At 39.1% G+C, this 27,577-nt stretch overlaps 1 protein-coding gene and 2 pseudogenes across 2 annotated transcripts in view; 2 read left to right on the top strand and 1 right to left on the bottom strand.

Moving 5' to 3' along the window:
- The window catches only part of CUL4A (cullin 4A), a 63,880-nt gene that overhangs the window by 7,803 nt on the left and 28,500 nt on the right, over positions 1-27,577 (bottom strand). For both annotated transcript variants that reach the window (XM_054565881.1, XM_054565882.1), the window contains 8 exons: positions 21,030-21,097; positions 18,795-18,913; positions 15,794-15,986; positions 8,440-8,544; positions 8,005-8,115; positions 7,811-7,896; positions 7,263-7,370; positions 2,049-2,162 (listed from right to left, as the gene is read on the bottom strand). In XM_054565881.1, the coding sequence (XP_054421856.1) occupies positions 2,049-2,162; positions 7,263-7,370; positions 7,811-7,896; positions 8,005-8,115; positions 8,440-8,544; positions 15,794-15,986; positions 18,795-18,913; positions 21,030-21,097 (904 nt within the window). The remainder of the gene's footprint in view (positions 1-2,048; positions 2,163-7,262; positions 7,371-7,810; positions 7,897-8,004; positions 8,116-8,439; positions 8,545-15,793; positions 15,987-18,794; positions 18,914-21,029; positions 21,098-27,577) is intronic.
- Positions 9,619-14,007, top strand: LOC129064629 (keratin, type II cytoskeletal 8-like; annotated as a pseudogene).
- LOC129064628 (chromobox protein homolog 1-like) lies at positions 23,654-24,308 on the top strand (annotated as a pseudogene).

Below are 27,577 nucleotides of genomic sequence, written 5' to 3'. Positions count from 1 at the left end.
TTTACTCTTGTATATGGTATACGAAAATGGCCTAGTTTCATTTTTTTTTTTTGTACAAATCTGTCCAATTTTCCCACTATCATTTGTTCAATGACTATCTTTACCCCATTGTATGTTCTTGCCTGTCTTTGTCAAATATTAATTGACCATAAAGGCATGAGTTCATTTTTGGGCTCTCTATTCTGTTCCACTGACCTTTGTGTCCGCTTTTATGCCAGTACCATGCTGTTTTGATTACTATGGCCTTCTAGTATAGTTTTATATCAGGTAGCGTGATTCCTCTCTGTTCTTTCTAAAAATTTCTGTGGCAATTCTGGGTCTTTCTTTTGTGGTTCCATAAAATCTATGGAATACTGATTCTAGTTTTTTGAAATATATCATTGATATCTTGATAGGAATTGTGTTGAATCTATGGACATTTTAATGATGTTAATTCTTCCTGTCCACAAACACAGTATATGCTTCCACTTATTTCTATCTTCTTCAGTTTCTTTCTTCAGTGCCTTATAATTTTCTGAGTACAGGTCTTTTACTCCTTGGTTAAATTTATTCCTAGGTATTTTATTTTATCTTTTTGATGCACTTTTAAATGGGATTGTTTTCTTAGTTTCTTTTTCTGATAGTTCATTTTCGATGTATATAAATGCAACTGATTTCTGGATACTTATTTTATATCCTATTACTTTATTGAATTCATTTATCAGTTCTTAGTAGGTTTTTTTGTAGAATCTTTTGGAATCTCCCTATATAATATCAAGTCATCTGCCATTATACTTTTGTAAAAAAAGATTTTATTTACTTATTTTTTAGAGAGGAAGGGAGAGAGAAAGAGAGGGAGGAACAGCGATGTGTGAGAGAAACATTGGTTGGTTGCTTCTTGCACACCCCCAGTGCCTGGTGTGTAACTCAGGCACGTGCCCTGACAGGGAATCAAACGGCAGCCTTTCGATTTGTGGGACGATGCTCAACCCACTGAGCCAACTTAAGTATTGCACTCAGGGCAATACTTAAAAAAAAAAAAAAAAAAAAAAAAAGTTTATTTTTAGAGAGAGGAGAAGAAAGGGAGAAAGAAAGGGAGAGAAACATCAATCGGTTGCCTCTTGCATGCCCCCTACCGGGGACCTGGCCTGCAACCCAGGCATGTGCCCTGACTGGGAACCAAATGAGCAACACTGTGGGTTGCAGGCCAGCACTCAGTCCACTGAGCCACACCAGCCAGGGCAGGGCAATACTTTTTAAAAAATAATATCCACATATAAGTGGACTTGCACGGTTAAAATCCAAGTTTTTCAAGGGTCAACTCTATAAATTAGAGTGTATAGAATATGTATTATAATAGCTACCAAAATAGGAATTTTGTAATTTTTTTCTTAGTGTACATAATTTTATTTATAGAATTAAAGTTAGATTCGAATACGAAGGGACTGTTTTATGACATGCTTATTTCATTCAATAATACATTATATGCATTTCCCCTCTTAAATGATCACTTTTAATAGCACTGCAACAGATATTTTCATTCATTAACCTGAGAAAAGGTCTTATTAATATGAATTCCCAGAACTGGAACTGCTGCAACAAAGCACGTGATTTGAGAAGTTTTGAGATATGCACTGCCAAGCTGCCCTTCATAAAACTCCTGCTCTCCCTCCAGCAGTAGGTAAGAGTTGCTCTTTAGTTTTAATTTTTATCAATTTCATAGTCAACAAGTGGCATTTTACTGTATTGTAAGTTGTAAACCTTTGATTGACAAAGAAGTGGAACACATTTTCATGGTTATTGATTTCTTAATCTTGCTTTTATGAGTTGCCTCTCCACACCCTTTGCTCTTTTTTCAGTTAGGTAAATGCTTTTCTATTCATGGTGATTTCTCATTGATTGGGATATTAATCCTTCAACTGTTTAATTTTACTGACCTAGAAAAGCCAGTGTTGAGTTATACTGAATAATCTTTTCCTTTCTTTGCTACCACGTTCAATCATGATTTAAAAAATTCTATTAACATACTTACAAAAATAAAAAATAAACTTAATAGATAATGCACTTACTTCCTTAAACTCTGCTTTTAAAACAGCATGTCCCAATGTAGTTTGCCATTGAAGTTTTCGACCACTGTGCTTTCCGAGATAAAATGTTTTAAATACTTCCTGAAGTTTAATCATCTGTAAAGCATAGGACAACGGTTTAATTATGTTAAACACCATTAGTCATTCAATTTATAGTATTTTTATAATTTTTCACACCTGAACAAAAGGTCCGTATTGTTTTGACACTTATTTTTCTGGATTCTATTACTTGTGAAGATGTCCACTGCTATAGGACACTGGGGTTTCCCCTCACACAATGCAATAAATACTTTCACTGGTGTTTAATGTACAAACACCCCACACCCCGCACCTAGGCTTCCCTGGCCTGTGGCATATGTAATTAAGACCAGAGCAGCCATCTTGTTACAGATGCTGTCTGAAGGCACAGGTGTACCTTGTCCGGTCTTAGCTCAAGCTCTCACTGACTCTTGTCATGCATAGGAAGCATGACATAAGATAGCCATTATTTTCATTGTTACTTTCTTAAGATTTCTTATACCTTCCAAACTTTCTGCCATTTTTAAGATTTTATTTATTTATTTTGAGACAGGGGAAGGGAGGGAGAAAGAGAGGGAAACATCGATGTGCAAGAGAAACACTGATCAGTTGCTTCTTGCACACCCCCAACCGGAGACTGAACCCACAACCTAGGCTAGGCATGTGCCCTGACCAGGAATCAGTGATCTTTTGGTTCATGGGATGATGCCCAACCCACTGAGCCACACCGGTCAGGGCTCTGCCAATTTACTGTTGTCATCTCATTTTTATGTTCCCGAGCTCTTCTTATCCAGGGGTCCCCCTCTTTTCCCACTCCTGTATCTTATTTATGGACGGACTCTCTTGCTTCTCTGACTGATTTCTGTATACATGTTCATATGCACCACATCTGTTCCTCTAACTTCCTTTGCTAATTATTTTCTTTAGCGCCTTTCATATCTGCTTCACTCTGCACCCAGGATCACCAGTGGTCTGTGCTGCCAAATCTAATGGTTCTCCTTGGGCTTCATCTTGTGAGATGACTGATCCCTCTCAACAGTTTCCCATCCAGCAGCCTCCTACCCTTCTGCCCTCATCGCCTGGACTTCCTGTCTCTATGTTTTGAGTTCATGTCTTCTGAGTCTTCAGTGGTTTGTCTTCCCACCCACTCCACACATGCCAGCGTTTCTAGGATCCTGTACCCCTCCCGTTTTACAACTCTGGTCATTCCCTCATCAGTGTCCTTGGCCACTTCCAGGTTCTTCCTAAGAGTGAAATTTTTCCAATGCTTTCCTTTGAAACTTATGACCTCACCGGCCCGTCCTGTGCCTCCCTCTCCTGACTCTCCGTAGTTCCTTTCTCCACTTCAGTGAGCACAACCGTCTCATCCTCCCCCAGGCTTTCACACACTTTTCCTCTACCAGATCTGGGAACTCACTTCCCTAAAAATATCTCCTCATTTTTCAGAACTGTTTCCTCAGAGAAGCCTTCTCCAACCACTCTCAGCTCTGATAGCATTAGTAGCAATTTGTGAATATCCTCTCTGGGCAGAGAGCTGAGAGAGGGCAGGACCAGGTCTGGGATTTTCATTTTTGTTCTCTGCACAGCACTAGCAGGTGCTGCGTGAGTAAGTAATTCCTGCTGTTCCTGGGCTGATGTGCCCTTCTGGTGAGTGCAGTGCCTCTGTGCTTCTCTCAGAGTGGTGCCCTCTGTCAGAAATGCCTGTCAGCCTCACATCTACGTAGCAAACTCCTCTTCATGCTTCAAAACTCACAATGGACCATTATCCAGGTATATTGGATAGTACAACGTCAAGTCCCAGGCATGGAATCATTTATTTTCTAAGTATTTTAGTATATATCTAAAAGGTAAGAACTGTTTTTAGAAAACATTATCTACTGTACCATATCACACCTAAAAATTAAGTCAAAAATGTAAATAAAACTCTTAATGAACACATTCTCTGAAAATTATTTCTTTGACATTAATTCCTAATGTGGCAATATTAATAATAGTAATTATTATTATAAGGTAGTAGCAACTAACAGTGGGTACTTACTATGTGCTAGTTACCATTCCAGGCTCAAAATGGATCAAATACCTCAATGTAAGAGCTAAAACTATAAAACTCTGAGAAGAAAACATAGGAGTAAATTTTCATGACTTTGGATTTGGCAATAGTTTTTAAAAATATGATGCCAAAAGTATAAGTAACAACAGAAACAACAGATTAGTTGGACTTTAGCAAAATTAAAAACTTTTATGCAAAGGACACTATCAAGCAAGTAACAAGACAACTCTCAGAATGGGAGATTATCTGCATATCACATAACTGATAAGGACCTAGTATACAGAATATATAAAGAACTCTTACATTTCAACAGAAAGACAACAAAATTAACAAACAGGCAAAAGGTTTATATAGACTTCTTTAAAGATCTGCAAAATGGCCAGCAAGCATATGAAAAGATGCTCAACATCAGTAGTTACTAAGGAAAAGCATATCAAATCAAAATGGGCTCACACTCACTAAGATGGCTATAGTTGATGAATAAAAATAACAAATATTGGTGAAGATATAGAGAAAATGGAACCCTTGTGTTGCTGATGGTAATGTATAATGGTGCAGCTACTGCTGTAGTTGCTCCAGAAGTTAAACAGAATTATCACATGACCCAGAAATTCCACTTCTAGGGAGATACCTGAAGAGCTGACAATAGCTATTCAAACAAAAACTGCACATTGCATTATTCACAACAGCCAAAAGTGGAAATAACCTGAGTGTCCATCAATGGATAAATGGATAAACAAAGTGTGGTATATCCAAACAATGGAAAATTATTCAGCCTTAAAAATGAAGCCTTAAAAAGGGAGCACTGACACGTACTAGAATGCGGATGAACTCTGAAGACACACTAAATTAAAGAAGTCAGATATAAAAGGCTACATATTATATGATTTCATTTATATGTAATGGTTAGCATAGGCGAATCCACAGACAGAGAGTGGATCAGACAGAGTGGATCAGCGGGCTGGGGCAATGTGTGTGCGGTGGGGGTGGAATGGGAGTGATTGCTTAATGGGTCCAGAGTTTCTGTTTGGGATGATGAAAACGTTTTGAGCATCAAATAAGTAACTAAGATTCCATGAATTCATACTCATAAAGACAGAGAAATAAATAAATTAGTGGGGTATTAGGGAAGGCTCTTAAGAGTAAAATGCCAATTTCCTAAATACAGAGAAATGATGAAGCTAGGGAAAAAAAAAGAATCAGTGTTCATTAAGGTAAAAATGGACCCAGGCAGGAATCAAGCAGGTGAGAATCTGACTGGGGAAACGAGGCTTATATAATCTTAAATTACCTCCCCACAAATTCCTTAATAATTGCTAAAGAAAAAATACCAAAAGTAGAGTGGAGAAACCATGTAACATCACCAGCGGGGGCAAATGAATATAGGGTATGCTGGGCATGATACTAAGAGGAAATGACACCCCCCAAGTGGAATTCTGGTTAGATACACATGACCTGAATCTAATCAAACCAACCCAAAATGAGAGACAATCTATGAAAACTGGTACTTTAAGAACATTTCAGTGTCATGAAAGGAAAGTGTAGTTGTTACAGATGAAAGGACAGGACTAAATGAGACGTGGGGTCCTGGACTAGATCTAGTACCAAGAAAAAAAAATGCTAAAAGACATAGTTTGGACAATTGACAAAAACATGATGGCTGTATATTGGATGAACATATTATATTAATGTTAACTATTTGAATTTGACAACATGTTCTGGTTAAGTTTTCGGGAAATTTCCCCTAAAGTATTAAGGGTAAAATGCAATCTACTCTCAAATGGACCAGGGGAAAAAATGGCACATATAGGGGGAGAAACAGAATAATGAAGCATATGTGGCAATGCTAAAAGAAAAAAAAAAATGGGTGACGCATGCTGGAAATTCTTTGAACTATTCTTGTTAATTTCCTCTAAGTCTGAACTATTTTAAAATAAAATAAGAAGCACGTAAACTTGCAATGCCATGAGAGGCATGCCCAGGGTGGAGCCTGCATCCAGCAGAGGGAAAGCGGGGTGAGGAGGTGAGGCAGGGTTTTCTGGTAAAGGTGACTGGGGAGATAAGTCTTAACAAGCTTCAAGGGTTGGGAGAGATAGGGTGTGGAGTTTTTCTGGAGAAGGAGGTTCCATGTACAGGGTTATATACTGAGGCCTGAGAAGATGAGAGAACTGAGTGGGTTTGGGGCCTACAACTAGTTTAGAATAGAGGGAACATGCCATCCATGTGGCTGAGCTGGGCCATAGAGGCTTCACATCTTACAGAAAAACTGATTAAGGTGCTATCACCATTCCCCACAGGCTGGAGAGATTCAGGGAAGGAGGCAGGGAGAAGGGTGATGAGAGAAATCCGGGATGTTGAGTCTGAGAGCCAGTGTGGGCCAAGTTCACAGAGAGGGTGTAGAATGAGAAGGGAGCTGAGGGGTGATTCTAGAGAACGTTAGCACTTAGGATTTGGTGGAGGGGGGAGAAAAGCCAAAAGAAAACAAAAAGGCAACTGACCAGTGAGTTCAGAAACAAACAAAAAATTAAGAAAAGATACTGTCTTGGAAATGGAAAAAACTGCTTCAAAAGGGATAATTTCTGACCCAGGCTCCCAGACCTTTCTGGAAGATCCCTCAGCTAGAAGGTCCTCAACCCTGCTCATCTTTAATTCCCATGCTCCGCTGCAAGCAGCCCTTTTCCATGTCACCTGATACTGTAATTAATAGTGCTTGTGCGGTTTCACCCACTGGATTTTAAGTTCCTGAGCCCTGACTCCTCCCTTATATCTGCAAATCCCCAGAGTACCATTCACAAGACTTTGGTATTGTCTATAATGGAAGGAGATAACAACTAGACAAGCGGCACCCACAACTCGACAAGCAGTATCTATTAAAACTAGTGCCTGTATTGATGCCTTTTTGATGGTCGGTCAGTGGACTCAGGTGAGCAAGGAGCAGTGGGACGGACACAAGCAATCACTATGATTTTTGATTGAGCGTGCGATTTCAAAAAAAATCTCTCATTAAATGATTTTTGAAAGATAACATGCCTGTGCATGGTATGGGTAGAACAAAGGAAGAAGTCTTTAATGTTTTGGCAGCACTAATATACTACGGATAAAGGACAAATAGTCTTTAAAGCACTTACTTCTGGAGTTAAATGTACTTCCATAGGTGTGTATGTTGGCCAGTATCCCATTGTAAGTATATTTACTGTTAGATCTATAGAGCCCGGGTCGCTTTGATTCTGCATATACTAAAAGCACAGAAAATCAAGATAAAATAATTATTTTAGGATATCATAAAAATAATTATAAAGAGGTAAGTGGTATAATTTTCTAAACACATTTTAACATTGTTTGCATTTATTTTAGTCCTTAGAACATATTCCACTGAAGCCACATAATTTGCTCTGGGGTCACTGGAAGTATTTTTTCTTCTTTGGTTATGTCACCAACACAAGATACCATTAAACTCATTTAATTCAAACTTTTACTATACATTTTTAGGGATTATTTTTCTTTTTCATTTTTAATTTAGGTTATTTGAATATGAGACATCTACAGTGCAATTTTTGAGGGTGAGGATTTTACATAATTTATATAATTATTTACATACTTTACACAATAATTTCATATTAAGGTGGGATAGTTTTTAAAAAGCTGTTTTACTTGAAAAAAAAAAAACAGAACTTGCCTGCTTGAAATGAACCATGATGTCCTTGGAGAGCTCCATGTCCTTGAACATGCCTTCCAGTTTGCTGGTGAAAGCAGCGCCACACTCTGGGATACAAGCAAAGTGTCAGTGAAAAACACCAGGAGCAACATGCCGTTAGTGCAATAAATTCCCCGCACAGAGGTAGGACAGAACTCCAGGTTCCACATGCTTACCATGCTTTAGTTTTGACAACATAGATTTTTCTGCATCAACTGAGGCACTTTTTCCAACAAGGAGTCTTTTTGCCAAATCTTTTTTGTAAAATGCTTCAAAGACATCTTTACCTATTTATAACCAAATGAAAATAACAAGACATTAGACAGTTAATATACAAATGTTCACTTTAACTGCTGAAAGACCCTAAAAAGTACTCATTCTGACGCAAGCCAGCTCTAATTTCACCGAATCTTTGTGTTAACTTTCCACAAAGACAGACTTTCAATTTAATCAGGGGGTGGCCATCCCTCTGGTTCCTGTATTAGTATTAAAATAGAAATGTTTCAGTCAATTTTTCTCAAGAAAAGATAGGGCCCAAATATATCTATATTTTGATTATGTAGCATTTTCTATCTGCCCAATGTTAATAAAAATAACAGAGTATTTCTCACCATGAATAAACCTGAATATTATCATGATTTTGTCAAGGATCCTCTCCAGCTCTTCATCTGTTGCTTCTTTATTACCCGCTCTCAATTTTGAATCAACATGCTTTGCTGTGAAATCAAGAGTTTAAATTATTTGAAAAATAAGTATTTGTTATATATTTTCCAAGTAGAAAAAAGGAACATCTTTAATTTCTACATGCAAAAATTGGACAATAACATTCTGGAGTCTTTCCAAAATGACATCATTATATGATAAAAAGGCAAATATCTAATTGTCTAAGATATGTCCTTTCAAGTCATGTGAGAATAAATACTTTAATTGCATGCTTTAGTTTCAGCAACTGGAGAGTCCCATTTTCAAGATGTGGTATAAGAAATCCTTTCAGGGATTAGAGCAATTCTACTGGCTTCCTGTTTAATACAAATCAACCACGACGTGGCTTAAGGAAGGGAGAACCCAAAACTTCTAAGAAGCCTAAACTTAGGTCCTAAGAGTTAAACATTCATCTTTAGAAAAATGATAATCCATTAAGTAGTACAAAGGCCAAGTTAAATTGCCTTGTGAATTTCCTCTGCTGTCTCTTTTATTAGTATTTTTAAAATAATTTTTATTATAAAATATCCTAAACATACACAAAAGTAAATTGTATCATGAACTCCATCTTCCCATCATACACCTTCAACAATAATCAATACAACCCCAATTTTGTATCACTCTATACACCTTTCTTTGCCCTTTGCCACCTGTAAATTTTAAGACACTTTTAATGACTAGTGAAATTCTATGAATCCTGAAATATATTTTGATGTTATCATGAAATAATTGTATAATATGGTAATTTAAAAATTGCTTCATCTTGGGAACACAAAACCTAAATAGACTGATTACTAGGCCGGAGACTGAACCAGTAATCAAAAACCTCCCAACAAACAAAAGTCCAGGATCAGATGCCTTCAGTGGTGAATTCTTCCAAACATTAAAAACAAACAAACAAACAAACAACCTTGCCTTTCTTAAACTCTTCCAAAAAATTGAAGAGGAGGGAATGATACCAAAATCAGATAAGGATACCACAAATAAAGATATTAACAGGTCACTATCACTGATGAACACAGATGTAAAAATCCTCAACAAAATATTACCAAACTGAATTCAACAACACATTAAAAGGATCACAGACCATGACCAAGTGGGATTACTCTGGGTATGAAAGGATGGTTCTGTACATCAATCAACATGATACAGCACATTAACATAACAAGGACAAAAATTATATGGTCATTTCAGTAGATGCAGAAAAAGAATTTGGTAAAATTTACTTCCATTTATGATAAAAACTCTCAACAAAGTGGGCACAGAGGGACCTATCTCAACATAAACCCGTCTAAAACTATGCTCAATGATGGAAAGCTATAAGCTTTCCCTCAAAGCTCAGGAACAGACAAGGATGCCCACTCTAGCCACTTTTGTATAACATAGTATTGAAGTCTCGGCCACAGCAATTAAGCAAGAAAAAAAGGCATTCCAATAGAAAAGGAAGAAGTAAAACTGTCACTATTTGCAGATATGATACCCTATAAAAACTCTAAACATTTCACCAAAAACTTATTAGAATAAATTGAATTCAATAAAGTCACAGAACACAAAATTAATACATAGAAATCTGTGCCTATATCCTAGTAACAAACTATCAGAAAGAGAAATTAAGAAAACAACCCCTTTTACAATTAAATCAAAAAGAATATGAGCCCTGACCAGCGTGGTTCAGTTGGTTGAGCACTGTCCTGCAAAGTGAAAGGCCGCTGGTTCGGTTCCGGGTCAAAGTACATGCCTAGGTTGTGGGCCTGACTCCTGGTTGGGGCACATGCAATTAGGCAACCAATGGATGTTTCTCCCCTTTTCTCTCTCTTTTCCTCTCTCTCTAAATACAGATAAACAAAATCTTTAAAAAAAAAAGAAAAGGTAGGAATAAATTTAACAAGGCAGTGAAAGATCTGTACACAGAAAACTATCAGACATTGATGAAAGAAATGAAGGAAGACACAAATAATGCAAAGATATTCCATGCTTATGGACTGGAAGAATTAATACTTTTAAAACATCAATACTACTTAAAGCAATCTACAGGTTCACTGGAATCCCTATCAAAATTCTAATGGCATATTCACAGACCTAGAATAATCCTAAAATTTGTATGGAACCACAAAAGACCCCAAATAGCCAAGGCAATGTGGAGAAAGAACAACAAAGCAGGGGGTATCATGGTCCCTGATTTCAAACTACACTACAAAGTTATGCTAATCGAAACAATATGGTGCCCTGGCTGGTTTGGCCCAGTGGACTGAGCGCCAACCTGTGACCTGAAAGGTCACTGGTTCAACTCCCAGTCAGGGAACATGCCTGGGTTGCAGGCGAGGTCCCCAGTTGGTGGCGTGCAAGAGGCAACCAACTGATGTCTCTCTACCTCTCTTTCTCCATCCCTTTTCCTCTAAAAATATATAAATAAAATCTAAAAAAAAAACCCAAACCAGTGGTATTGGAACACACACACACACACACACACACACACACACACACACACACACACAGGACAATCAATGGAACAGAACTAAAAGCCTAGAAATAAACCCACACATATACAGATGATTTATGACAAAGGAGCCATGAACATGCAATACCGGAGAAAGGATAGAATTTTCAATAAATGGTGCTGGGAAAACTGGACAGCCACACATGGAAGAATAAAATTAGAAGATTACAACATACACAAAAATTAACTCAAACTGGATTAAAGACTTGAATGTACGACCCAAACCATAAAATTCCTAGAAAAAAAGTAAGAGGAAAGCCTAGTGATGTTTTTCTGAATCTGGTTCTAAAGGTAAGGCAAACAAAAGCAAAGATACATAAATAGGACAGCATCAAACAAAAACTTCTGCACAGCAAACTATCATCAAAATGACGAGGCAATCTACTGAGGGGGAGAAAATATTTACAAATCATTCATCTGAAAAGGTGTTAATATCAACATATACAAAGAACTCATACAACTAAACAACAACAATGGGCAGAGGATATGAACAGACATTTTTCCAAAAAAGACATAAAGATGATCAACACACATAAAAAGATGTTTAAAATCATTAATTAGGGAAACACAAATCAAAAACACAATGAGATATCACCTCACACCTGTTAGAATGGCTATTATCAGAAAGACAAGAAATAACAAGTGCAGGAGAATATATGAAGAAAAGGGAACCAACATACACTGTTGGTGGAACTGTACATCGGTGCAGCACTATGGAAAACAGTATGGAGATTCCTCAAAAAAATCAAGAATAGAACTACCACTTCTACTTCTGGGTATTCCACTTCTACCCAGCTATTCCACTTTTGGGTGTTTGCCCAAAGAATTAAAAAACACTAATTTGAAAAGACAGAAGCATCCCTATGTTTACTGCAGTATTATTTACAATAGTCAAGATATGGAAACAACTTAAGTGTTCAATGATAGATGAGTCGATAAGCAGATAAAGAAGGTGTGGTATATATTGGGTTGGTCAAAATGTCTGTTTAGTTTTTTCTGTAAAAGACACACTTTTAATTTTCACCAATAACTTTATTGATTTGAATATTTTGAGTGTGTCGATTATCTCCCACTGTTGGCTCCTAATGGGTAGAGGCTAAGGGTGCTGCTACACATCTTCCAATGCATAAGACAGTCCCACAGCAAAGAATTATTTGGCCAAACTGTCAATAGTACCAAAAGACTTCGCAAAACATTTTTGACAGTTCGATCAGTCACAACACCTTCTCCATACACTGCACAAATCCTTTTTTGCATTTGAGTTACGTTTTTACCTTTCTTGAATTAAAAAAGCAAAATACACCAAAATGTTGCATATCTTCATCTTCAATATTAAAATGGCTGCACAAAAATTCACTAGTTTTGATTTTGTTTTAATGCACACTGATATGACAGCTGTCATAATACAATCCAATGGAACTGTTTCAAATGAAGGTAAAGACAACTAAGCCCTAGCAGCAGCTATTTGGCTCCTTGAACCTTTGTCTGGTTTGGCCTCCTTGCCTCCATCACGTTCATAAGGGTGGCCCAGAAGTCCTTCAAGGTGTTACCTCTGGCCCTGAGACCTTCAGTAGCCGCTTGTACTCGAGTGGGCCCAGCATCAGCTCCTCAACCTTTTCCCAGGTGGGCAGCAGCTCCCGGCTTGGCCTGGGCAGCATTAATCTGGTCAGGGGTTTCGTTGGAGTTGGGAGTATGGGGACCATTAAAGCTGTCCAAGTGAACCAGAGCCTGCTGAGCCCTGTGAAAAGGGAGGTGGACCCCACCATCAAGGCCATGTGCACCCAGGAGAAGGAGCAGATCAAGAGCCTCAACAACAAGTTTGCTTCCTTCATCAATAAGGTGAGGAGCCTGGAGCAGCAGAATAAGATTCTAGAGACCAAGTGGACCCTCCTGCAACAGCAGAAGATGACTTGCAGTAACATAGACAGTATGTTCGAGAACTACATCAACCACCTTCGGTGGCAGCTGGAAACACGGGCCCAGGAGAAAGTGAGACCGGAGAAGTTTGGCAACAGGCAGGGGTTGGTGGAAGACTTGAAGTACGAGGACAAGATCAACAAGCGCATAGAGACGGAGAATGAATTTGTCCTCATCAAGAAGGATGTGGATGAAGCTTACATGAACAAGGTAGACCTGGAGTCCCACCTGGAAGGCCTGACCAATGAGATCAACTTCTACAGGCAGCTGTATTAAGAGATTCATGAGCTGCAGGCCCAGATCTCCAAAACGTCCGTAGTGCTGTCCATGGACAAAGCCGCTCCCTGGACCTGGACGGCATGATCGCTGCGGTCAGGGCCCAGTATGAGATTGCTAACTGCAGCCGGGCTCAGGCTGAGGACATCTACAAGATCAGGTATGCAGAGCTGCAGGTATTGGCTGGGAAGTACGGGGATGACCTGCGTTGCATGAAGATGGAGATTTCTGAGATGAACCAGAGCATCATCAGAATCCAGGCTGAGACTGATGGCCTCAAAGGCCAGAGGGCTTCCCTGGAGGCCACCATCAAGGATGCCAAGCAGCGTGGCGAGCTGGCCATCAAGGATGCTCAGGCCAAGGTGGCTGAGCTGGAAGCCACTCTGATAACCGCCAAGCAGGACATGGCCCAGCAGCTACGTGACTACCAGGAGCTTATGAACATCAAGGTGACCCTGGACATGGAAATCACCACCTACCCCAAGCTACTAGTGCATGAAGAGAGCCAGCTGGAGTCTGGGATGCAGAACATAAGTGTCCATACCAAGGTTACCAGCGGCTACTCAGGTGCGCTGAGCCCAGTTTACAGGAACCTCAACTACGGCCTGGGCTTCCAGGCGGGAGCTCTGGCTCCTTCAGCCGCACCAGCATCAGCTCCTCCAACACAGTGGTTGTGAACACTGAGATCCATGATGGGAAGCTGGTATCTGAGTCATCTGATGCCCTGCCCAAGTGAATGACTACTGCGGTCCCTCCTGTCCTCTGAGCCTGCGGGAAAGGAGCTGTGTAGGGGAGTGGAGAGCACAGGAGACCCATCTGAGGCTCAGCCCCCGTCCTCAGCTCACCCTTGGGGTGGGGGAGTTCACTGCCTGGGCGACCACCTCTTACCCATTCCCCTGATTAAAAGCCAAATCAAGTGTTTTTTTTTCTCCTAAAATAAAGCCTCAGCCGGCTCTGCCAAAAAAACAAAAAAACGGACTTAGCCCTACTACAGCCATCATATGGAAAAAACTAAACACACTTTTTGGTCAACCCAATATGTACAATAGATTACAACTCAGACATAAAAAAGAATGAAACCTCTCCATTTATGACAACATGGATGGACCTTGAGCACATTAACGTTAACTGATGAAGGGGGTCAGTTGCATGGTGATTTCTGGTTATTAGACTTTAGGGGATAATCACTTTGTAGAGTTGTATACCTGAAACTTACACAAAAAATTTATTATAAAGTATAGCAATCAAGACATCGTGGTATTGGCATAAAAACAGATATAGATCATTAGAACAGAATAGAAAGTTCACAAATGAGCCTTGCTGATTTTCAACAGAAGTGTCAAAACAATCTAATTAGGAAAGAATAATTTTCAGCAAATGGTGCTGGGTCAACTGGATATCCACATGGCAAAGACTGAAGCTGAACTGCTTGCTACCTCATACTATATTCTAAAATTAACTCCAAATGGATCACAAACTTAACTTTTATCGTTTTAAGACCTAAAACTAAAAAAAGTTAGGTAAAGATTTCTTAAACAGAACAGGAAAGAGTACGAAGTATTAAAAAATACATAAAATTGACTAAATAAAAAAATTTACTTTTAAATACACTTTTAAGGAATTAAAGCACAAGCTACAAACTGGGGAAAATGTTTGCCAATATTATGTCTGATAAGGGAGGACTCATATAGAGTGTGCATTTATATTAAAAAACAAAAAAATACAAAGTTTCATCTTAAAATATGCTCTTTTGTGATCCCACACAATTTTATCCTATTTTAATACTGATTAGAGAATGCAAAGATAGTGACTAAATAGTATCTCATGTTAAACATCTGGAGACTAATGAAGTAATCATCTTAACTCATAGAGGCATCATATACAATAAACCTTTTCAATCCAATTTCTGAGCAGAAATTATAAGTAATCAAGGTCCATCTTTACAAAAAAACATAGCTCTGGGGCTGTTAGAACAGGAAATGAAAACTAGACTAAATCTTTATTGTCTCCTTTATCTTTTGTGAAGTTTTTTAAAAACCTCATTTTTTACAGAATTACTATTACATTCTCTCCCTTATGGAAATACCACCCCCCCTCCCCACACATACACGTATGTATATACGAAGTACATATGGGTGGAGTGATTGAACAAAAAAGAAAAAAAAAACTTAAAGAATATGGGCAACAGTGTGGTGAATGCTGGGAACTGGAGGGAGGAGCGAAGGAATGTATAGCAGGGATAAATGGTGATGGACGGAGACTTGACTTGGGGGAGTGAACATGTAAGACAGTGTACAGATGATGTGTTGTGGAATTTGCACCTGAAACCTGTATAATTTTGTTAACCAGGGTCACCCCAATAAATTCGAAAAGAGGGAAAAAAGTATATATACAAGCACACACGTATGTATGTATATGATTTTTTGAAAAATGTGTCCCCTAATAAGGTGTGATACAAATCCTTCCCTCCCTCCATGTGAGGAGCCAGAATATTTTGAAAAAAAAAAAAAGTGCTTGAGTTATGCCTTACTTTCCCATATTTAAAAAAAAAGTATAGAAATATGTTTTTCTACCGATCAGTTCTGCGGGTTTATTTGGCCTCTTGTTAATAAACGTTTCAAAGGACTCCTTCATCAAGTTGATGAACTTCTCATTCCTCTGAAAGCACACTTCTATCACATGGTCCACTCTGTCCTTAAAATCCAGCAGGTCCTGCACCATATCTTTATCTTTTTCAGGATTGATAACAATTGTTGTTCCAAAAGTCTACAAAAACAAACACATACCAAGTCATCAATAGGCCTATGATACCACACATTTATTTTCTCCTGCTATCAAACAATCATGATAGTGTAGAGGTTTCATAAATTCAGTCTGTATTCTAAAAATTAAGTGAATACTATATTTCCTCTTTATCCCCAGGGAATACATTCCAAGATCCCAAGTGGATGCTTGAAACTGTGGAGAGTACTGAACTATGTATATATACACACTATATTTTTTCCTATACATACATACATACAACCTAAGGCTTCTCTTTGCCATTATCTGATTGTCAACATCATTACTTTTGCACTTTGGGCGATTATTAAGTAAAAAAGGGTTATCTACACACAAGCACTATGATACCATGACATTAAGTGACCAATGGGCAGGTAGCGGATATGCTGGACAAAGGGATGATTCATATCCCAAGAGGGACTGCTTGAGATTTCACCACGCTACTCAGAATAGCTCCCAATTTGAAACTTATGAATTGCTTATTTCTGAAATTTTCCACTTAATGCTTTTAGAATGCAGTTGACTGCAAGAAACTGAGACAGCAGCAAGTGAAAATGAAGCTAAGAGGGGAACCTCTGTAAATAATGCTTTACTGTTACGATTCTACCTCTGGAAGAATTTATACATTACTGGCAATTTTCTGTTGCTTTTTGAAGAACTTTTACTTGTAAATTCCTCAAACAGGTATTAATTTTCATTAACTCAATACATCTATTTGGACTTATTGACTATAGTTTTTTCCCCCCTCCCTCATTTCTAGCTATGAACAGCATGGCTTTTAGCCTATAATTTTTTTTTTCATGTTTATTGATTTTAGAGAGAGGGGAAGGGAGGGAGGAAGTGAGGGAGAGAGAAACATTGATTGACTACCCCCGATATGTACTCTGACTGGAGAATGAATCCACAACATAAGTATATGCCCTGATCGGGAATCAAACTTTCAACCTTTTGGTGTATGGGAAGACACTCCAATCAGCTGAGCCACATTGGCTAGAGGGTTTAGCCTGTATTTCTAATTAAAAAATGCTACATTAAACATTACTTGAAGTCTGTGTGACAACCAGAGTTAGCTGTTTGAAGATAGAAACTACCAGCTGAAGAGGTGTTGAAATTAATCAACATTTTTTTTTGAAAAACTGGTCTTAAGTATACAGTTATACTTACACATCATTTATGTACATGGAGGCAGACGACTGGTGAAAAAGTACAAATAAATTAACATAAATACCTTCTGGAGAGGGACACTATTGACTGCCAGGGGTAGGAGGGATTTACTTTTCACTCTACTGTTTGTACTGACTGCATTTAAAAATAATGTACACTCACCGCAAGGATCAACTTTATTTTGATAATGATACGCTGCTGAATGTAAGCTCTCATTTTGTCACAGTGTAACTCCTTATCATTAATGAACACTCAAGAACTACAATTACATCACTGACTTTTACTACCCAAATCAAAAATTGCAAAGGAGAACTTTTTGTGTTCAGCACCTGTTGCTGTTCCCTCAGGACTGCTCGTTGGCACAGCTCTCAATTCCCATTAGCCCTTCCTTAATGGAAAGCTCTACTGAGGACCTAGCTCTTCAGTCATGACTTCCAGCTCACTAGTGATGTATGGAATCTTGGGGTGATGGTGTGCGTGTATGTATAAGCTTTCAACATGAAGAATGATACGCAACCTCAGGCCTGACATTCTAGAAAGTGGCATGAAAGCTTTATCTTTTTAAACAAATTTTTAAAAAAGATTTTATTTATTTTTTAGAGAGAGGGGAAAGGAGGGAGAAGGAGAAGAAGAGAAACATTGATGTGCGAGAGAAACATCAATTAGTTGCCTCCTGCACGCCCTCAACTGGGTACCTGGCCCACAACCCAGTCACCCCTGACTGGGAATCAAACTGGCAACCTTTTGGTTCACAAGCCAGTGCTCAACCCATTGAGCCACACCAGCCAGGGCAACTTTATCTTTTTTATTTAATTAACATTTTTTTTTTTGGTGATAATTAAAGAGATTCACATGTAGTAGAAATAGGAAAGTGATCCCTTATAAACTGCCTCTTTTCTCCTGTTGGTAACATCTGGCAAAACTATAGAGCAGCATTACCACCAGGATTATTGGTATTGATAAAATCTACCCAACTTTGTTTTAACAGTAGCTCATTTGTGTATGGATTAAGTTCTTTAAACTTAATCACCTGTGCAGGTTTGTGTACCTACACCATAGTCAAGACACTGCAAGGATCCCCCTGTTGCCTTTTTAATAATCATACAGTACACACACGCATGCTACAGAAACATGAAAGTATATGTTTAAGTTAATAAATCCTAGATTGCTAGGAAATAAAGTAGCACACACACTAGCTTGACATACCAAAGTGTGTTAGTAGTTCTCACTGTGCAAAGGCATGAGATCATGCATAAAAAGCAGATTCACAAAAATGACTACTTTTTGAAAACATGACTGTAGAATTAAACTTATATGCTTATGCTGATGATAAATAGCCAAACAGCCTTTTAAGTCATGTTTATACTTGGATGGTGTTCATCACTGTTGGTGTTATCTTAACAAATTACAGAAATGATCCCTGAAAGTAGTCTTTGTATTAAAAAATTTGATTAAGTGATCCGGAAGAAAATGGAAGACTACCACCTACCTGATCACCTGCAATGAAAAAACAAAGGTACCTCCAAACAGTCCAGTTCACTCTGCCAGGACTGCAGCATCCTCAAGATGGGCCACCCACCCCTTGCACAAAACACAGATGGTATCACTGTCAAGACAAACCCCACACACCTTGATGTACTCGCTCCAGTGCTGCAGCAGGATCTGCTGCCCGCCCTTCACTCGGCTAAACAGCTGGTACATCTGAGTGAGGTCAGGCACTCTGTTCTCATCAAGTAAGTGATCAAGTCCTGAGATCACACAGTAAACGTTAGCATACCACATCAGTAAGTCAACACGAATAACAACTAAACTAGAATATAGCATGCCCTGCAGAAGTTAATACTTAATGTAGAAATTTAGGGAATGTTGCTTATCTACACAGGGCAGTTGGTCCTGTGCAGTATCTGAGATACATCTTATTAGGGGAATCTCATCTTTTTGACCATGCTGGGAGATGTATACTTTATTTCTTCATGTCACTACAGCCTTTTTAATTTGCTAAAGTAGCAATGATCTGAAAAATGCTCACACTAACTCTTTGACCCTGGAGGTTCATGATTCCAAGTTCCTTCTGATTTAGTCCATCAGTCCAAAAGTGTACCTGTCAAAGGATAAGCTATCAAATCTAATCTTTTAGATGATTAATTTTATCCACATACATAATAAACTGTGAGAGAAAAACATTTATTGTGTATCATATATTCTGAAGTATTTAACATAGCATTTTGAAAGTCTTTCCCATTTTTACGTATTTAAAATTTACGAAGATCTTCTAAAACCATACCACCATCAGAAGAACTTTTGGAGATTTTCCAAATGTTGCTTTATGATAAGAATGGAGAGGCAGCTAAGTTAGAGAAGCTGTGAGCTAGTCATGTTACTTCATGAAGTCTCAGATTCTTCTGTAAATGGGCATAATATCTACACACTGAAGGTGGTACACAATGCACTATGGGTTGTATTTACAGATCCTTAATAAGGACTCCAATGTATGCTATTTCTCTAAATTATATTTTCATCTACTGATGCAAATTATTTTATAATTCACATTACTGAATCTCTAAATGTTTTAAGAATTCAAAAATTACAGCTATTTTTAAATGCCTCTAATAAAATTTAGATTAAGCTCCTATATATATGTCACCATTTTCTTGAAACAATTTACACAAAGTTCAATATACTTGAAGTCCTTCTTTTCCTATAGAATGACTCATTAGAAAAAAAAACAAAAACACCTACTATGAATTCTGAGTGCATTTGTTTTAGGTGGTCCATGAGTTAGGACCTCATTCATGTGCGAATACACAGCTGTATAGCTGTATAGGTTTCAGTGAGATGCAAGTAGAAAGACAACCAGACTTGCACCCTGGCTCTCAGCTTAGGAGATGTGACTTGAGGCACCCATGTTAAGCTGTTGTGAGCCTCAGTTTTCTTACTTGTAAAACGGGGGTAAGGATTTCAATGGGTTGTTCAAGGAGTAGAAGATATTTACATGAAATACAGTAGATGCTCAATAATGTAATTCTTCCCCCTTTTGGCATTATTGTGGTTTCACCTGGAAGTTCCACTTTGACTATCTGGGGAAGTAGAATATAAACTGGAATATATTTGGGTACTATTCAGGGCCTTACCAAAGTTAAACTTTAAGGTTTCCAATACCTTGAAACAGATTCTGTAGTTCCAAAATGACTTTCAAATGTTAACATTAAATATTTAAGAGTTATAAAAGGTAACATTAAGTACTAGAGTGTTATAAATAGTCTCACTGTTGCTGCAAAGCATCAACATTTGAATTACTCATTAAAGCTTTAGGATCACAAGGGGAATATAAAATTAGCAATGTAACATGTTCTGTTTTGTGTCTGCCTGTTTTCCAGGGTAGTCAGGGTAGGAAAGTGTGCAGTACTCTGGCTTAAGCAGACCATGTATCTGGCCATTCATTTGACATTTAGCTGCCCAAAGGGCACGGGGAGGAAGCCTGTCCAATGAAACACACCTACATCTGCAGACGCATTATGAGCATCGCCCGTGTCAGTGCACATGAACAATGACACAATGAAGGAAGACAGTACTGTGTAAGTACCCAGCTGCAAGCTATTTGTTGTCTAGAGGGTCACTTAGAATCTTTTAGTCTGGACAGTATTTGACTTCAGCATAAATTGTAGTTTTACCACATGCCTTTCAACATTTTTTTAAACTGATTTCTCAAAGGCTAATTACTATGTTCATTATTTGTAATGATTTTTAGAGATTGCCTCCAACAAATAATAAATGCCCTTACATTGTTATTTGTAATGTTTCACTTACTTAATGAATTAAGGACTACCATTCAGTTTAATTGCCACAAGAGTTAGAAAAATCTACCTTTCTGCAGAATTGCTGTTAAATGTTCTCCTAATAGCTGTTTTTCCACACAAGCAATCAGTGGTTTCCTAGAGAAGGTTAAAAGAGAACATGTCAGAAATAAGGTTAAAAGGGAGACTTTGGTTAACTGTAAAAGGTGGGGAGTTTACTGTTTACACAGATACTTCACGGAGTCAATCAGAAACCAAAGGGTTACAGAACAAGCATTTCCCTCACACAAGGACAATCTATGTACTTTACTTCTTGGGTTGCTGCTACTGCATTTCTGCCCTCTTCTCTTCCACCCAATCACTTCTCCAGGTCTCATAAAACTGTCTTTTACTATTACAGCTAAGCTTTTCTGTCCTCACTTCCGTCTGCTTTCTAGCATTTGTCATTTATCAAAATCCATCTCATCAAAGTGCCTTCATGAAATCCAAGTTGCATGTCACACACACAATATTTGAAAACTGGGAAATTCAGCAAGTGTGACTGCCATAATCATCGGGACACAAACAATTATTCTTCCTGGGTTCATTATCCACAATTCTTTTTTCTTTTTAAAGATCAGAGTATCTCCTTCATGCCGAGGATTATTAATTCTGACCATCTTCTCAAGCCTTCATTTTATAAGGAAATTTTCAATGTATCATCATAGTTAAACCTCAGAGCAACCCTAGAGAAAGGCACAACAGACATTCTGGTCTCCATCCCACAGATGAGAAAACAAGAGTTTGGAGATGGTGTGACCTCCCCAGGTCGTATGGCTAGTGAGTGGTGAGCTGACAGTGGAGTTCAGTGAGTCATCGGCACCTTTTCCAGTCTGCCTCCAGAAGCAGCAGTGACCCAGGTGAGGGGCAGGGGAGGGCAGAGGGGAAAGTGTCACAGAGAACAGTAAAAAGGGCCAGTCACTGCTGCTGCTTTCTGTCTAAACAGCTTTACTGAGTTAAAATTATTATGGCATAAAATTCACCCATATAAAATGTACAATTCCAAGGTTTTTAGCATATTTACAAAGATGTATAACCACCACCATGATCTAATTTAGAACATTTTCACCATCCTAACAGAAACTTCATACCCATCAACACTTCCATTCTCTCCATCCACCCGTCCTGCCTCCTAGTCAGAGACAGACAGTAATTTCTACAGATTTTCCTATTCTAAACCTTGTCTATAAATCACATCATTAACATGACGTCTGTGTTTGGCTTCTTTCACTTAGCATAGTGTTTTTAAAGTTCATCTAAAGTTCTAAAGTTGTAGCATGTGCCAGCACTCCATCTTTTGTATTGCTGAATAATATTCCATTTTATGTTTATCCATCACCAGCAGACAATGGGTTGCTTCTACTTTTTGATTATTACAAATAATGCTGTATGGACATCTGTGTACAAGTTCTGTATGAATGTATGCTTTCATTTCTCTATGTATATGGGAGCAGAACTGGTATACTAGAGAATCAAATGGTAACTGTTTTACATTTTCAGAAAATACCAAATTGTTTTCCACAATAGCAGACCTATTTTACATTCCCACCAACAATGCAGGAGGGATCTAATCTCTCCACATCCTCAATAATGCTTCTGACTGTTGCTTGCCTTTTTTATTATAGACATCCCGGTGGGTGCTAAGTGGTATTGCATTGTGGTTTTGATTTGAATTTCTAGGATGACTAACAATATCAAACACCTTTTCATGTGATTACAGATCACTTCTTTTTTAAAAAAGATTTTATTTATTTATTTTTAGAGAAAGGGGAAGGGAGGGAGAAAGAGAGCGAGGGACAGAGAGAAACATCAACATGCAAGAGAAAGATCGATGGGTTGCTTCTTGCACGTCCCAAGTTGGGGATATGGCCCACAACCCAGGCATGTGCCCTGACCAGAAACCGAGCCACACAAGCCAGAGCGAATCATGTCTTCTTGACAGTGTATGGCCTAGGCTTCAGTTCAGCAGGGTAAAGAAACTTAACCCATGATTTTCATTTCAACAGTTCATGGAGTGCCTACCATAGACTAGAATGCAGGATAGGTTGTGAGCCAAGGGAAAGAAAATAAATACTTAGAGGTGAACAGAGCTCAGGAGCAGTTGTGGGGAATTAACTGTAGCATCTGAGTTCCTTTTAAAGACTGATTTCATAAACTACAGTGACAGTTCACTGATTTGCAGTAAGAGAACTCTTGCCACAACGTCTATGGGTCCTTTCAGGAGACTCGTGCTGAAAGGCAAAGGTCCCTAGGGCAGAGCCTGCACAGTGACATGGCTGTGTTCTTTAGCATGAGGTTCCATGTGGATCAATAAGGAGGTAGGTGAGTATAGCACAGATACATTGCAGCTCTCAAGCATACTTTTCATCTGTACTGCTACCTGCTGTGCTCTGAATGAAGGCAGGTGGGACGTATGGGTTTTGAGTCTGGAAGGGGTGCTCAGAGGCCAGTCTCTAAGACTGGTGTATCCTGTTTCTCCTTGGTCTCCCTCTCTGTTCTTTGAAAATTATTTTTTGGTTTGGCACAAGGGAAGGCCGTTGGCTGGGGCCGGTGGGATGCCACTTCAGTGAGGAACTTAGTTGTGGACACCTGGCCTGCTGCTTCCCTGGGCAGCACTCCTCCGGCCCGCCTGACGCGATGGGCCAGTAGCACAGCATGGTTCCTTTTGTGCTCTTGGGCGCTGCTTTGAGCAGCGTCACCCTTTATACCAGAAAGCTGGTAGGCAAAGTGGGGAATAAACAAAACAAGAAGAAAGTGGAAGAGGTGCCAGAAGAGGAGGAAAAGGAATATGTGGTGGAAAAAGTTTTTGACCACTGAGTAGTAAATGGCAAGGTGAAGTATGTCCTCAAATGAAAGGGGTTCTCAGATGAGGACATGTGGGCACCAGAAGAGAACCTGGATTGTCCCAACCTCGTTGGCCAGTTTCTACAGTCACAGAAAACAGCATGAGACAGATAAATCAGAAGGAGGCAAGTGCAAAGCTGTCTCTGATTCTGAAGGCAAAGGAGAGGAGAGCAAACCAAAGAAGAAAGATGAGTCAGAAAAGCCACAAGGCTTTGCCAGAGGTCTGGAGCCGGGGCAGATTATTGGAGCTACAGACTTCAGGGCAGAACTCATGTTCCTGATGAAACGGAAAAAATCGGATGAGGTTGACCTGGTCCCAGCCAACGACGCCAACATCAAGTGCCCCCGTGTTGTCATATCCTTCTATGAGGATAGGCTGACAGGGCATTCCTACTCCTCAGAGGATGATGACAAAAAAGATGACAAGAATTAACTCTCCTAAGTACCAGCCTCTGTCACATCTGACTGTGGGTTTCAAGTCGGGAGGGGAAGGAGTTCTATTCCTCTTGACACCATAGTGATGGCTTGAGAAGATGTCCTTTGAAGAGCCAGTATAGTCTCTGTGCCCAAAGCAGCTCAAGTACTTTAAAGCCTTTCCAAGCTGTATAGTTCGCACACCCATCCAAGTGGAGGGGAAGAAACATAACTATTTCAAGGTAACTTATTCTCCATTCTGCTGAGAAAAGCAAAGGGCCGTCTATGAAGGACAAAACTTGCAGAATGGGTGTGTGGGAGAGCAAAAAGTTACTGCAGATCTTCAAAGAGCATCTCCACAACCCAGTCTTCTTCTTCCCAATAGTGTTAACTGCATTTTATTTTTACAGCATATGTGTATCTTTTGACTATTACTGGTATGCTATTTGGGGGTAGAAAGGGTGGGGTAGGGTAGGAAGGAAGGGAGTTGAGTAGAATAGTTTTTGTTAAAATTGGGGGCCTTATTGGGGAAATGGTGAAATAATGGATAGAACAAACAACTAATGATTCAGTTCTGTGTCCAGAGTATTTTATTTTTTAAAAAATGTCATTGCTAACCTAATTGAGGACTGTGAGAGACTGTTTAAAAGCTGTGAATATCTGAAACTTAGGAGCCAAGGTGTTCCCTGCCTGAGCTTAATGCTGTTCCTGACAAAGGACTAAGCCAGTTGGTAAGTTACCAAAGCTGCCATTTTGGGGATGGAAACTGGTTGAGAAGGGAAAGTCGTTTACTGGAGTATATACACAGGCAGACCATTCTGTCTTAGAGGTGCTAATTCTTGAAACTGACAAGAAGACCCTTTCTTTTCCAATTACAATGCTATAAACATTAGCTTGTCCAAGCTACTGGCTGAGGTATTTGGGGGAGGGGAAGAGGGTGGTATCAAGGTGTGAGAGTAAAGAGAAGGGCCCATGCTCTTAGGGTGGAAAACCATGGGAGCCTCTCTGTTTTTTGAACTTTAGATTCTGAAATATTTGGTGGCAGGGTTCAGTCACTGACAGCACAAGTTCATCAAATCACTTCAAGAGTTGGATAATTTCAACAGCCCTGGTTTCAGGAGAAGACTAAACTTTAATACTAGGGCAGTGGTTCACTTTAAAACATTCAAAATTCTCTTTTAATCATAAGAATTAACTAATACCCAAAATGCTGTCTTGACTCATGAGATCCATCAGTTCTTGACATCATCCAGACCTGCATCTAGAACTTCACTGTAAAAATTTTTTAAGCATGTGTTAGGTTTCTAAGAAAACTCTGTTTAAATGTCAACTTAATACCACACTGTCAGTTTTTGTCTTAATAAAACTATATAGATTTTTTAAATAAAAAAATTATTTTTTATTCTGTGAATTCTGAATCATCCAGTCCTGTAGAAGCCACCTCAGTCAGAGCTTCTCACAGTCCTCCCACCTCTCTACCTGAGCACAGATGCGAACCACCCTTCTCTATGATTCCTTTGCTTAAATAATCTCCATACACTTCTAAGAAATGTATTTTTAAATGTTGGAGGAAGGGGTTTAAAATATAGCATACATACTAAATAGTGTAAAAGCATATATGAGAGTAAAGAAAGGACCACTGGGTTCACTGTTCTAGCAGCTCCCACAAACCTGGACCCACCTCCAATTGCCTATGTTTGCAGCTCCCTGGCTTTCCTACATGATCTACATACACACAGACACACACGATCAGTACACTGTCTAGCTTGGCCTGTTCTTGAACTTTATACATCTAAATAGAATGACGGTATATGGAAAGTGTCATTAATAGAAAAAATGCTGCAAGACACTCAACAGAAACTTTTATTTTTCCTAGACTTGATGTAATGGGCAAGACCTGATACCACTCATCACTTCCCGCTTGGCTTTTCTGATGCTGCCTGCTTCCAGCCCGTGGCGTTTCTCCCACTCCTGAGTTGAGGGTGAGCACCCCCTGATCAACCCGGTCCTGGCTTCAGCTCACCTGTCACTTCTCTGCAGATCTAGGATTTCCTAAAGGCATCTCAAATGCAATGTGTCTAAGGGTGACTTCACCTTTTCTCTCATGACCCTTCGTATTTTCTGTATTCTCAAATTGTGATCATCCTGTCCCTTTTTTCATCCTGCGTGCCTCTTCCCCATCAATGAGTCAATTAGTTTTGCACATTTTATCCCTTTAGTCTCTCTTAAAAACATCCATTTCTTTTCTATTTCTTATCTAGCTCCCAGTTCTTCTCTATCTTCCATCTATAGAAACAGATTTCTATTCTTATTTGTACTCACTTGAATAAACACTGCTGATGTAGACATTTACAAAAATTTTCCCATTTATCTTTTCCTAGCTACCAATTGGGCCTCAGGTTTAGAGAAAAAGGAATTAGATGAATGGAGAAAATAATGAGAGTACCATAAATAAAAATTACAGCTATATTAGATGTCTAACAAAAAGATTACAATCAGAGTTCCTGACAAGATGGAGGAGTAGGTAAGTATGCTTCCCCTCGTCCCACAACCAAAACAAGGAAACAACCCATTAAAAACCAAAAAAACGACCACAACTGCCAGAACATTGAAGTGTATGGAAGTCTGACAACGAAGGAGTTAAAGAAGAACATTCATCCAGACTGGTTGGAGGGGCGGAGATGGGCAGTCAGAGCATGCCAAGGTGGTAGCTGGTGGACCGGTGGGCGAGGCAGTGGCTGGCAGACCAGGTGGTTACATATTTGTATGTGGATAAACTGGGAGGAATAACTGGGAATGAGACAGATCACACAGCCTAGAGTTCCGGCACAGGCAAAAATAAAGCCTCAGAACCTTTGGCTGTAAAAACCTGTGGGGGTTGTGGTGGTGGGAGAAACTGCCAGTCTCTTGAAAGCTGGGCTAGAGCTGAGCAACTGGAATTGTTCCTTCTCTGACCCCTCCCCAACATACAGTGACGTGGGTTGCCCTGCCCTGGCAAATACCTAAGGCTCTGTTCCTTAAAATGTAACAGGTGTGCCAAGACAAAGAAATATGGCCCAATGAAAGAACAGATCAAAACTCCAGAAAAAGAACTAAGCAACGAGGAGATAGCTAATCTATCAGATGCAGAGTTCAAAACACTGCTAATCAGGATGCTCACAGAAATGATTGTGTACAGCTGCAAAATAAAGGAAGAAGTGAAGGCTATACAAAGTGAAATAAAGGAAAATATACAGGGAGACAATAGTGAAGGGAAGGAAATTGAGACTTAACAACTTTGAACAGAAGGAAGGAATAAACATTCAACCAGCACTGGATGAA

The sequence above is a fragment of the Pteronotus mesoamericanus genome, unplaced genomic scaffold (genome assembly GCF_021234165.1).
Source record: "Pteronotus mesoamericanus isolate MK-2021 breed Mesoamerican mustached bat unplaced genomic scaffold, CSHL_Meso_final contig_169, whole genome shotgun sequence".
NCBI lineage: Eukaryota > Metazoa > Chordata > Mammalia > Chiroptera > Mormoopidae > Pteronotus > Pteronotus mesoamericanus.
This window is presented reverse-complemented; position numbering and strand designations above follow the sequence as displayed.